At 44.2% G+C, this 14,193-nt stretch overlaps 1 protein-coding gene across 1 annotated transcript in view; it reads right to left on the bottom strand.

Annotated features, from left to right (window-relative positions):
- Positions 1 to 14,193, bottom strand: part of FBXO15 (F-box protein 15) — a 256,162-nt gene that overhangs the window by 127,553 nt on the left and 114,416 nt on the right. The window contains exons 7-8 of the mRNA XM_077492374.1: positions 12,031 to 12,160; positions 143 to 225 (exon numbers count right to left, since the gene is read on the bottom strand). Coding sequence (XP_077348500.1) covers positions 143 to 225; positions 12,031 to 12,160 — 213 coding nt within the window. The remainder of the gene's footprint in view (positions 1 to 142; positions 226 to 12,030; positions 12,161 to 14,193) is intronic.

Here is a 14,193-nt window from a genome sequence, read left to right as displayed (position 1 = left end):
ATCTATATATATCATATCTCTCAAAGGCAGAATGGTAAGAATTTTATTTGCCCTTTATTACAAAATAATATACACAGTCCAGATAAATATTTAAGAACCCATACTTATTAAACCATTATAATGCAACCTGGTAAAATTGTACCTTTTCGCTGTTCCCCAAAAACTCTTTTCAAGCAGCTGGTGATAATGTAGCGTCACCTTTACAAAGGCTATATCAGGATACGTCTAAAATTAACAAAAAAGATTCTTATAGCATAGAAAATTGTAAAATGCATTTCTAAACCCACACAGGTTCCTACTAATTAGGAAAGACTTAAATTCAGGATGTTCTCCACTGATAACTATGAAATCTACAAAAACAAAATAAACTTGGTTTGTGGTTATATGTTAAAAGGAAAATTATAAATATTTGTCACCAAGTATATTTTATTTTATTATTTTAAATGATGGTCTTTAAATATTTTAGCAGTTTGTTACTACAGTATCTCACAAAAGTGATTACACACCTTATATTTTTGTAAACATTTTATTATATCTTTTCATGTGACAACACTGAAGAAATTACACTTTGCTACAATGTAGTCAGCATACAGCTTATACAACAGTGTAAATTTGCTGCCCCTCAAAATAACTCAACACACAGCCATTAATGTCTAAACCACTGGCAACAAAGTAGCCATTTTCCCACCCCGGTGTCATGTGACTCGTTAGTGTTACAAGAACTCAGGTGTAAACTGGGAGCAGGTGTGTTAAATTTGGCGTTATCACTCTCACTTTTTCATACTGGTCACTGGAAGTTCAACATGACACCTCATGGTAAAGAACTCTGAGGATCTGAGAAATAAGAAATGTTGCCCTACATAAAGATGGCCTTCCCATGGTGGCCATCCCATGATGTTCATGCACTCCGCAGTGTAGTTGAGCATCATGGCAAATGTAGTTCTAAAACATCTGGGGTACCAAGGTTCACCATCACTGGCCTAGGCTATAAGATGATTGCCAAGAGCCTGAAACTGAGCTGTAGCACGGTGGCCAAGACTATGCAGCAGTTTAACAGGACAGGTTCCACTCAGAGAAGGCCTCACCATGGTCTACCAAAAAAGTTGAGTGCACGTGCTCAGCAACATATCCAGAGGTTGTCTTTGGGAAATAGATGTATGAGTACTACCAGCTTTGCTGCAGAGGTTGAAGGGGTCAGCCTGTCAGTGCTCAGACCATACGCCGCACACTGCATCAAATTGTTCTGCATGGTTGTTGTCCCAGAAAGAAGCCTCTTCTAAAGATGGTGCACAAGAAAGCCTGCAAACAGTTTGCTGATGACAAGCAGACCAAAGACATGGATTACTGGAACCATGTCCTGAGGTCTGATGAGAGCAAGATAAATGTATTTGGTTCAGATGGTGTCAAGCGTGTGTGGCAGCAACCAGGTGAGGAGTACAAAGACAAGTGTGCCTACAGTCAAGCATGGTCGTGGGAATGTCATGGTCTGGGGCAGCACGAGTGCTGCCGGCACTGGGGAGATGCAGTTCATTGGGGAAACCATAAATGCCAACATGTACTGTGACATATTGAAGCAGAGAATGATCCCCCTACCTTTGGAGACTGGGCTGCAGGGCAGTATTCCAACATGATAATGACCACAAGCACACCTCCAAGAGGACCACTGCCTTTCTAAAAAAGCTGAGGGTAAAGGTGATTGACTAGCCAAGCATGTTGCTAGACCTAAACCCTATCTGTGGGGCTTCCTCAAATGGAGGGTGTTGGAGCGCAAGGTCTCTAACATCCACCAGCTCCATAATGTCCTCCTCATGGAGGCATGGAAAAGGACTCCAATGGACACCTGGAAAACTCTGGGGAACTCCATGCCCAAGAGGGTTAAGGCAGTGTTGGGAAATAATGATGGCAATGCAAAATATTGACACTTTGGGCTCAATTTGTACATTTTCACTTAGGTGTATGCTCACTTTTGTTGGCAGCGGTTTAGACATTAATAGCTGTATGTTGAGTTATTTTGAGGGGACAGGAAAATGTACACTTTTATACATGCTGTACACTCGCTACATTGTAGCAAAGTGCCATTTCTTCAATGTTGTCACATGAAAAGATATAATATAAATATTTACAAAAAATGTGAGCTAATATACTTAAATACTCTTTTGCAAACATATGTATACTACATTCATGATACAAGATTGACAGAGCCCTACGGGTTTTTCTAAAAAGAACACAACTGAAGCAGATGCCTTTCAGAAAATCAGTCTAATTGTACAGTACACATGTCTCATATTCATAGACCCTGGGACATCCCCAAGCAATGAAAAAGGGTGGGCAACAACTAGACCAGACCTGAGGAAATTGTGGCCCTTTGGCTGTTCTTGTCCAGCTCATGATGCCTCCACTGCCAACATGTCTATCCCAGATGCTCGCACAGGTAGGTTTCTGTAGAGTGGAAAACACCAAATTTAAGGCCCACAATGGCTACAAAGAATGAACAGAGGGCACCAAATGAAGAACCCTCTGAATAAAAGTGCGGACCAAAGAGTGTGAGACCAAAGGATGCTGACGAAAACAGCCAGGGCAGAGACTTAATCCTTGATAAGGCGCAAAACAAACTTCTGATCTACACCACATTGCAGTAAGGCCAACACCCAAGCCACCAAGAAGGTGCAAGGATGGAACCCCAGAGCTTCGCACAAAATGGTATAGGTTTCCAGGTGCAGTGATAAATCTTCCGTGAGGTACACTTCAGAGAATTCAACAGAGGCAGGACAGTCGAAGCAGATAACCCCCATTCCTTCAGAACCTGGCTTTCAACAGCCACCCGTTCAGAGCCAGCGGCAGTAAAGCTGGGTGGAACAACGGCCACCGGGAAGCAGGTCCTCTCATAGAGGCACCCGGCAGGGGGCATCTGCCACCAACCGCACCACGGTTGGGCAACAAAGCTAGTCTGGAGCTACCAGGAATCCTTTTGGCCTTGATCCTTCACAATAGAAGAGGTATGAGGTGGAAAGGAATAGATGAGATAGATCCCATAGCACCACTAGCCCATCAGTCGCGATTGCAAGAGGATCCAATGATCTCGCCAGGAACCTGGGAAACTTCCGGTCTAGACTGGATGCTAGAAGATCCATGTCCGGTGTCCCCTAGCGAAGACAGGTCTGATGGGACACCACCTGGTGTAGAGACCACTCTCCTCGATCCAGCATTTGATGGCTGAGGTAATCCACATGCCAGATTTCAACACCTGGAGTGTGCATGGCGGGCAGAGCCAGAACAAACATTTCCGCCTATTGCAGAATGGGAGACGCTTCCAGTGCCGCCGCTGTGCTCCTTGAGCCTTCCCGATAATGGACATCACCACGGTGGCAATGTCTAACTGAATCCTGGTCGACAGGCCCTTTAGATGATCTGTCCCATGCGTCAAAACCTTGACCCATTTGGTCAGCATTTGAAACACCAGGGCCATGGCCAATACAGGCCGATGCGCATATCTAGTGATGACAAATAGCGGCCAGGATAACTCCTCAATCATGCAGTGTCTTAAAAGGGGGGAGAGGGGGGGAGAGAGCGAGAGCAATTTCTACACCAGGATCGCTGTAGCTGTATTGAGCCGGGAAAATAGGTGAATTCACCACCAGTATAGTCGTCCACATCTTCAGAAGGGCCTCCTCAAAGGGGTAGCATAACGCGGAGCACTTAGGAAGTACAAACGTGCACTCCGGGCAACCCCCGGCTTTTGATACAATTTTTGTCCAAATATGCGGGATAAGGCAAAACCTTAGCAGCCTGAACTGGCTTGTACGTACCAGCAGAGCTGGACCAACTATTGGCTGAAAAGATCTAAAGTTGATAGAAGTGAATGGGCATCGCCAATTGTGCCTGTCAAGAAAAAGAATGGTGACATTAGAATTTGTGGGGATTTCAGGGTTGCCCTGAACAACCAACTTCTTGTGGATCAATACCCATTGCCTAGACTTGAAGATCTATTTGACTCACTGGCTGGGAGGCAAAAGTTTACAAAAATAGACTTAAAGCAAGCTTACTTGCAACTGCAAGTACACCCAGATTCACGCCATCTGTTGACCATTAACACCCATAAAGGATTATTCCAATATAACCGCATGGTTTTTGGCATAGCCCCAGCCCCAGCCATCTACATTGCTTACTGGATACAAGAGCTAAATGGACATGGACAGACAAATGTAAAGAAGCTTTTCAGCTTTCTAAAGAGCTCATTCTGTCCTCTCAGGTTCTGGTCCACTACGTTTTAAAGAAACATGTCACCTTGGCTTGTGACGCCTCACCTTATGGACTGGGTGCCGTGCTTTCTCATGTCATGCCAGATGGCACTGAGTGCCCCATTTCTTTTGCCTCCGGGTCTTTAACCTCAGTAGAACAAAACTACTCCCAGATAGACAAGGAAGCTTTGGCCATTGTATAGGCCACAAAAAAATTTCACACATACATCTATGGACGGGAGTTGACACTTACCACTGACCACAAACCTCTGTTGTCCATACTGAATCCTCAGAAACGAATTTCTACAATAACTGCATCTCGCTTACAAAGGTATGCTTTATTCTTGGGAGCTTATACTAATTCTATCAGATACTGCTCCCACAAGGCCCATGGCAATGCAGATGCATTTTCCAGATTGCCATTTGTAGACCACCCACCCAGAGACATACACATAGTGGAAGTACACAGGCCACGGTCCTGCATGTCCACCTCCCTAATTGCCAGACATACAGCCACAGATTCCTTCCTGTCTCAGATATTCTCGTATGTTCAGGCTGGATGGCCAGAGAAAGTCCCAGGTGAATTTTGTCCATACTACCAGAAAATGTGAGCTTGTGACTAATGCTGGTTGCCTACAGTGGGGTAATAGTGATTATACATCAGTATTTGCAGCCATCCATGCTAAGGACACTGCATGAGGGCCATCCTGGTGTGGTGCGCATGAAGCACCGAGCCCGGAGCTATGTTTGATGGCCATAAACGGATAAAGCAATTGAAGATTATGTGGCTCAATGTCCTGGGTGCTGTCAAACTCAGTGACCCCAAAAGAAAGGAACTCTGCTACCTTGGCCATGGCCGACAGACTCGTGGTCAAGACTCCATCTTGATTTTATAGCAAAGAAAAACTGCGCTGGACCAAAAAATTAAACAAAACCTATTAGCTGCAACACTATGTGAGATACACACAATACGACATAAATATAAAGAAAGGTTGCATGTGAAAAATTAATAAAACTAAAAAAAATAATAAAAAATAAAAAAAATATAACACCACAAAAAAGTGAAAACGTGATTATTCAATGCCTATAACAAATCCTGTGAGAGAAAGGCATTCCCAAACTGAAACAATCCATGCTACAAAGTATCCATAAAATAGAGTGTCCGTAGATAATCCTGTGAAGAAAAATCAATACATTCCTGTGATATATTATTCAATAGTTCAAAGAATGTCCACAGCTCTTGATAGCTGAATGGTCAAAGCCAGTGCTTTCCACAATAGTAGTGACCTTAATAACTTGCGGCCCTTTCTTTATATTTATTTCCATCTTGATTTTTCTGGCCCAATCCAGGGTAAAATTTATTTGATAGTGGTAGATGCACATTCAAAATGGCTGGAGGTATTTCAAATGCCTTCTACCTCAGCTACTACCATTCTAGTCTTAAGGAAGCTCTTTGCTCAGTATGGCTTGCCAACAGCCATAGTCTCAGACAATGGAACTCAATTTACATTGCATGAGTTTCAATCCTTCCTCAGTGGCTTAAGCATCCAACACTACAAAACATATTTTATTTTATCTTCGAGAAAAAAGAGGAGGTGTAATGTTTATGTAGAATCAATGTGACCCTTAACCCTTTTCTCCTGATGCATGCTGGGGGAGGGGCTACACCAGGAAGTCAGTCACAGTGTGTGTGGGACTGGAAGCAGCAGCATGATACTTAGAGGGAGATCTGTTGTATAGGACTCCTCCATGTAAGAATGTACATTGCTTTCTGAGTGAGTAATAAAGCCTTCCCTGGTTAAGAAGTGCACCCAGCCTGTGTGTAACTTGCTGAGCAGACACTGGCAGCATTGCTAGCAACACCCTGAGAGACCCTGTGTCAAAGGGACATAACACTGACGTTCCCGCAGAATCCTCAATTTTAAGCGGCTCCCACACAGCATCATTGAGAGCAGCGACTAGTGCCTTCTCCTGTGCAGCAAGAGAGGTGGAGGACCCATGCGAGGAATCAGGGGATAAGTCACCTGGACTCGCAGCAATGCGAAACCGGCAGTGAAGCCCGATTCAGACTCAGGTCAGTCTGAGGAAGTAGGTAATGACAGAGGGGCACTGCTTGCTTGCCTGGTGTCCAGATGGTGGGAGAGAGAGTGCTCTAGGGACCCCATGGAGACTACACAACCTGATGGGTACGGCTGCGAACAGGGACCCCTCAAAGTCCTAAGGCAGGGGAGACCACCCCCAAGCTGCCGAGCAAAAAGAAAGGGGGAACCCCCAAAAGGCGCTCACCACCGGACCACCAGAGGCTACAAAGGTCCCCAATGTGTGCTCCACAATTTTTAGGGACCACCCCCACACCCTCTGACCCTCAGAAGGAGGGATAGGGCTGCCTTCATGGGCTACAGGAAAATGGCCACCAAGCATGGCCAGCAATGAACAAGAGCAGAAATGTCTCCAAGCCAAAGGAAAATAGTGGTTGTGGCTCCACAAACAAGGCTATCGGCTCATCAGAGCCACATGACCCAGAGGGGAGGCAGAGAAGGTAGGTGGCACCCCCTGTAGTAGTACTAGGCCTCCCCTGTCCAAGGGAGCCCGGGGACACCGGTGCAGCAGGACGGACAGTCACAGAGAGAATAAGATGCAGGGGGGCCCAGTAACTCCCATAGGCAGCATGTGTGACCAGCCCCAATCTGCAGCCCCCCAGGGCGGATTGCAAGCAGCCCGATGCACCAAACCCGGTAAGCTGCCAAAAGAGTGGGGGTTGGGGGGAAAGGGGAGGGGGCCTGCAGGACCGACCACCATAGGGAGTACCTACACCCTATCCAGAGATAGAAGGGAGGGTGCATCTACTTACCAATCCAGCGGAGATTGCAGGTAAGGTTCCCGTGACAGATCCTCCTCTCCACCAAAGTGGGGGGGGGGCTGTCAGGCCTGGCATAGCACTGTAACACAAAAAAGTGATCACCCATGCAAGCCATATGGTGTTGCCAAAATACCTGGTACAATTGACAGAAGATTGATAATAAAAATACGACTCTGCTGAATTCCATTCAGTGGTCCAGAAGGACCGACGCGTTTCGGGACAAAGTACGTCCCTTCAGCAGGGAACTGTTACAAATGGATCACAGTATTCTAGAAATAAGACATATTGGTCATAGCATGTAAAAAGGAATATATAAAAAACAAGAGTCATTTTTAGTGACAGGAAATGGCAGGTGTGATGAAAATCACCTACCAGGGTCACAGTCAGCAGGACAGTCCCACCATGTGGTCAATGACAGCAGTCACGAAATGGGAGAGCACCCTGTGCCTTGGAGTGGGCTAATAGGGAGAGTGGTGGGCCCCCACTGTTCCATACAAGTATATCAGGATTAGCAACCGCGGGTGGAGGTGTACTAATGGTGATCACCCAATAGGTGCAACACACTGGGGCACTGTAGTAGGAGATAAAAAGAAGACCCATATTAGCCCATTATAACTATTCGAAAGGGGATATAATGAAAATCCCCCCCATAGGCCACAAAATGGCACTAGTATCCAGGGTGAGGAACATCTGGACACTCCCCAGGGATCCAATCATCCACTGGAGTAAACTGAGCGTTCGCCTAGTATCCAAACTGGGCAATTACCCTACCTTTGGAGTGTTCAGGTAGCCACGGCTGTGTCAGAGGACGGCAGCAACACAGCGTCCATAGGGGTGTTCGATGTAAGAGTCATTACGTCACGCCTGCCACTCGTGTGGGTGCTTCACATCCGTATGGGGCGTGGAGCGGACGTGACAGCCCTCTGAGCTGTCCACATCAGACAGTACACAAACTAGAACCTGGCAACGGTGCAGGCACACCGTGGTGCCTGAAAATACCTCGAGCTTCAACTGCAGAGGGTCCCCCTCTTCCTATGGTAAACAAGGGGAAAATGTCCTGCAAAGGCAGCCCACCGACACAGTAAAGGTGTCCACGGCGGAAACGAGCCCTGGCCGCCCAATCTGATTTGGCAATTTGGAAAAGCTGTTCCAGCCGCAAAAAAGGCTGGCCGCATAGACGAGAAGGCCCCCTCTGCACCAGGCGGGGCGAAGGCCCATCTACAGATGACAATCTCCCATGTGGGGAATCTGCCACCAGTCGCCGAGCAACAATGAAAGTATACGTTCAACAGAATTACACAAATCAACAATCAAAAGGTAACTTAAAGTTTTACAAACCATTGTTGAGCTGCCCATGGTATGCTGGTAAACTGCAAGCATGGAGAAAAAGTAATTGGGGTCATTCCTTTTTGCACCCTCCTGAGGCAAAGCCCTCAAGGAAGGTTTGAAAACTCATCAGTTCTTCGAGCCCTGGGGGTGAAGTTGCGCTAAGCTCCACAATCCAACGCGATTCATGCTGTAGTAGGAGCTTGTTTTAATCTCCACCCCCTGGGACTGGGATGGATCCTATCCAAAATAAGGAACTGTTTAATGGGGAATCTCCTCTGGTGGCAATTGATGACATGCCTTCCCAGAGTAAGGTCAGGGTTTGCCACTTTCATAAAGGTCACATGTCTATTAGCTCTTTTGGAAAATTCGAATTTTGTTTTGCCTACACAGAAGCAATAACATTGACATGTCAGGAGATAAACTACCCCTTCCGTTTTTCAGTTAGCAAAATGTTGTGGTTTATGTATACGTCCATTGAGGAGTATAATGTTTTGTCAGGTGTTCATGTATTGGCAGATTGAACAGCCGCCACATGTGAATGTGCCAAGTCTTTTGCAGGGGTCATTCCTATATACACCTACAAATTCACTGTGGACAAGTTGGTCTGAGTGATTTTTCCCTTCGATATTTGATAGCTGGAGTTTCTGATATATGTGTGTTTAAAGTGGGATCTATGCGTAGCAAGTGACAGAACTTCTCAATAATTTTCCTGCTTGCTTTATGTTTGTTGTATTTCATGATAATTCCAGTTGTTTGTGCGGTATCTGTTTTTTTTCCTTACTAAATAATAGATCCGTCTTACCTGGTTATTGGCACGCTTGAATGTCTTCTTCAAGCAGGTATGGGAGTATACTCTCATGAGGAGTCTTTGCCTCAACTCCCCTGCCTCCCGAAGAAAGGCTTCCTGATTTGAACAGTTGTGTTTAATTCTTAGATATCGACTGTATATAAATGACCTTATAAGAGACTGTAGGTGTAGACTTTAGGCACGTAGGATCATATTGCCAGCTGTCGGCTTACGATAAAAACTACTCGACAGGCTACCATTACTATTTTACGTTATTGTAACATCTACGAAAGTTAACCTCACTGAATGTCATTGAATTTAAGGTTGAAAGAGTTATGATTCATTGACGAAAAACATAATTTCAAATCTGTCACTGAACCCTCCCACAACATGAAAATATCATCAATATAGCAGAACCATGCTGCTATAAGACTCGTAAGGGGCGTAGCCGATTCATTAGCTAAGAAGGACTGCTCCCATTCCCCCAAGTACAGGTTGACATAGGCACCTGATGTCCCCATTGATACTCCCTGCACCTGGAGAAAATGGGAGCCATTAAAGGAGAACGCATTGTGGCACAGAATAAACTCTAGTGCCATTAAAATTAATTCATTCAACTTCCTATCATCTTTGTTTGTCTGAGATGTGACGTGTCTAATAGCTGCAATCCCCAAATAATGGGGGATTGGAGCACTGTGACGCAGACTATAAGCACCCAGCCATATGTGTCCCCATGAAACATTTAAAGTGATCGTAATGGGATTTTTTTTTTTTAAATAACAAACATGTTCTACTTACCTCAACTGTGCAGCTCGTTTTGCACAAAGTGGCCCGAACCTGGTCTCCTAGAGTCCCTCGGCGGCTGTCTTGGCTTCCCCCCCGCAAGTACTTCTCACGTTCATGTGAGCTCCCTCGCAGGGTGAGAAGTACTTGCGGGGCACACACCCGTGATACAGCCGGCGGCTATAGCCGCTCACTGTATCGCTCAGCCCTGCTCCCGGCGCACCGCATCATTGGATGCGATTGACAGCAGCATGAGCCAATGGCTGCACTGCTTTCAATCCATCCACTCTAGCCAATCAGTGGCCAGTCTGAACGGAGAAGAGGATATTGAAGACGAACGCGAGACTTTTGAGGGGTCAGGTAAGTAAAACGCGGGGGCTAGGGGGGGCGGCACTGTCAGATGTTTTTTCAACTTAATGCATAGAATGCATTAAGGTGAAACATTCTTTTACCATTACAACCCCTTTAACTCACTGGCTGCCCCAGTCCATGGGGTATCGTCATGGCTGACCAAGCATGGAGCTAAGGGTCTACACGCATGTTTGCTGGTCAGACTGGGGTGACCACTGGACCTAGATTATCCAGGCTGTTGCCCAGCCCGACTGTTGATAGAAGATCTCGGCAGGGAAATAAGCCAAAAATAAAGAAAAAAAAAAAACTGTGGGACCACAATTCCTAGTAGAAAACAACACTTCCATACTCCTAAAGACACTAGGCAGAATGACGGGAGGCTTATAGCAGAGAGGAGGCTTTATGCCCAGAGAGGACTGCCCATAGGCAGTGCCAAGTCTTTTTTTTCTGCCTAGTGTCCCACTCCTATAGATGGACTATAAAACCCTGGCTTGTCATGGATAAAGAAGCAGCTGTGTCCGTCAATTAACATAAAGAGAAATATTTTCTTTCTGCATTTTGCAAAAACATTTGGCAAAATGCTTACTCTTCAAAATACTCACTATACCTTTCATAAAATACCCTGGAGTGTTTGCTTTCCAAAATGGTGTCATGTTTTGGGCGTTTTCACTGTCCTGGGTCTCCAGGGTCTACAAAAATGTGATAGTCATGAAATTAGATGCTAAATTTATGGCCCTGGCATTCCTGAAGGTGCTCTTAGGATGTGGGGTCCCCTCTATGCATCTAGGTTGTGAAAAACTCTCACACATGTGGAATTCCCATACCCAAGAAACCTAGTAGAATGTGTTTTGAGTTGTAATTGTAAGTTTGCTTTTGCCAAGTCATGCTTTGTGTGAGAAATAACTTGTTGAAATATTAACTTTGTGGGCAAAAAAAAAGTATTTTCCAAACAACTGTGACAAAAAATCCAACTTCAAAAACCCATCACTCCTTACTAAATACGTTGGACTGCCTACTTTAAAAAAATGGGTTATTTGTACTGTTCTGGCATTTTTTTAGGGCCTGAAGAAATGAAAGAGTCAGGACATGGACTGATTCATTTTGAAAGTGGACTGGATGGTGGTGAAACTTGAGGTAGTTAAGGTACCATTCTATAACCCAGTGTCAATGAATATCAAGCATGTGTATACTGTATGATGAAGATAAATGTTATGTTCTAGTGCTGATAAATAATAAGAAAATAAATGCAACAGTACTATAAAGACTCTATATACTTTCTAAACTGTATTCATTTATTTTATGTACCTAATGGCAAGAAAATGCATATCCTAAAACTCAAAGTGCATAAAGTAGGAGAAAATAAACGTGTGCACTCATGAAGAGTAAAAAAAAAAAAAAAATACCTAAAAGACAAGTATGCACTTTTGGCACAATATGAAGAAAGAGGAGAGCTAAACTTAAGTGTAATCAGAAAATACTCATACACCAATCAAGATAGACTGATCTGTTTACCTGTATACAAGAGTAAAGAATAACAAAACAAACGTAGGTAATATTTTTAGAATCTTTCTTGAAATCATGTTGCTCTTGACCTCCATTATCCCGAACAATTGTTCCCATTATCATAAAGGGACACAACAGAAAAATCATCAAAAATCTATTTAAATATATTCAATATTTACCTTCCATAGGCCAACTATTAGGCCAGGATCAAGATAAAAGAGTTTTATAAGCGAGTCTTGTCCAATGAATCTGCTGGATCTTCTGAAATCTTTAAAGCTGTACTCAGCGATGAGTGAATGCCTTTGAAGCCTTGTTGGTGTTATAAAAAAAATCAGTTATTTTCTAAGAGTTGCTTTTTTTTTTAACATTCATGAATAAACAGTCTGGCTGAAGATCATTGACTATTGCTCTCCTAGTAACCAGTCATCATCACACTAGCGCATTTAACCACTTGCCGACCGCTGTCGGCATATATACGTTACTTTGAAATTCCCGGCGTGCGCGCACCCGCTGCGAACTCCGTGACCGTGCCTGCGGACTCGATCACCGCGGGGATACCCGAGATCCTGTCACGGAAGCTCAAGAACAAGGAGATGCCAATGTAAACAGCATCTCCCCGTTCTGCCTATTGACAGGACACTGATCGTCTGCTCCCTGTCAGTTAGAAACACTCTCCTAGGACACAATTAACCCCTCTCCATCCCCTAGTGGTTAACCTGTTCACTACCGGTGAAATTTTTACAATAATCAATGCAATTTTAAAGCATTGATCGCTGTATTAATGCCAATGGCCCCAAAAATGTGTCAAAATTGTCCAATGTGTCCCCCCATAATGTCGCAGTCACGATAAAAAATAAAAAAAAGAGCGCTGATCGCCGCCATTAATAGTAAAAAAAAAAAATTATTAATAATAATGGTATAAAACTATCCCCTATTTTGTAGACGCTATAATATGTAAAAGTCTATGCATTGGCCTAAACTGAGGGAAAAAAATTTTTTTTAGATATTTTTGGGGGATAGTATAGCAAAAAGTAAAAAATGTGTTTTATTCAAAATTGTCCCTATTTTTTTGTTTATAGCGCAAAAATAAAAACTGCAGGGGTGATCAAATACCACCAAAAGAACGCTCTGTTTGTGGGGAAAAAAGGACGCCAATTTTGTTTGGGAGCCACGTCACACGACCACGCAATTGTTAGTTAAAACGACGCAGTGCCGAATCGCAAAAAGTGCTCTGGTCAGGAAGGGTGTAAATCCTTCTGGGGCTGAAGTGGTTAATGAAGCTAGGTTGTTAGGAGGAAAACACGGACACCAATATATAATACTTTCTCTGTTGTAAAATCATGAAAAACTGAAAATTTATAACAAATACTTTTACCATAATTTTCCTTTCCTGATAGACTCCATGGCAGCAACGTGTGGGTTAGCCTCGCCTCTATCAACTATCACTACCCAATAGGACCCCTCTCCCATAAATCTTTGCTCTAGGCTGCTATCCATGTTCCATAACTAGCCTACTCCAGACATTTGGGAGGGAACTCCTGCTGCCAATGAGAGTCAGGAAGGAAAATTACGTTAAGTATTTGGCATAAATTTTCCTATTTTCCTGACCGGCTCCATGGCAGCAACATGTGGGAAATAATGTTGAGCAAAGAAACCAAATTTTATTTAACAGTGTCAGCCGACAATATTGTAAACCAAAATTAATGGATGACAGAGCAGCTGGTTCAACACAATAGTGAGAAACAAATGTGTTGATAGAAGACCAAGAGGCCGCTCTACAAATGATTTCAGGTAAGACATGCCCAGAAGCTGCCCAAGAGGTCGAGATACTCTGGGTCGAATGAGCAGTCACTGCATCAGGAGGAGCCAAGCCCTTTGCTTTGTATGCCCTTGGAATGGTCTGCACAATCTGGGAGGAAACTGATCTGACAGAAGCCCACATTCCTTTGTTTTTACCATGGAGAAGGGCGAAGAGAAACTGTTTGCCTGAAAGGAGTTGTCACCTCTAGGTATTGCTTTAGAGTGTGGCCTATGTCAAGAGGATGCACATCTTGATTGTTGTTTTAAAAGTAGGAAGCAAGCACAATCTCTTGTTTTCATGGAGGACTGAGCCTTTTAACATGTTCAAATATATAAGGGGTCCATATAGTGAACTTGGTGTTGAGTTATTCTCTTTACGGTCAACCCAGAGGACACGGGGCAGTCTTTACGTCTAGAGGAAGAGAAGATTTCATCTTCAAATACGGAAAGGTTTCTTCACAGTAAGAGCTGTGAAAATGTGGAATAGACTCCCGCCAGAGGTGGTTCTGGCCAGCTCAGTAGATTGCTTTAAGAAAGGTCTG

Source organism: Lithobates pipiens, unplaced genomic scaffold (genome assembly GCF_037356315.1).
Source record: "Lithobates pipiens isolate NorthernLeopardFrog02 unplaced genomic scaffold, aLitPip1_a1.2 Scaffold_19, whole genome shotgun sequence".
NCBI lineage: Eukaryota > Metazoa > Chordata > Amphibia > Anura > Ranidae > Lithobates > Lithobates pipiens.
This window is presented reverse-complemented; position numbering and strand designations above follow the sequence as displayed.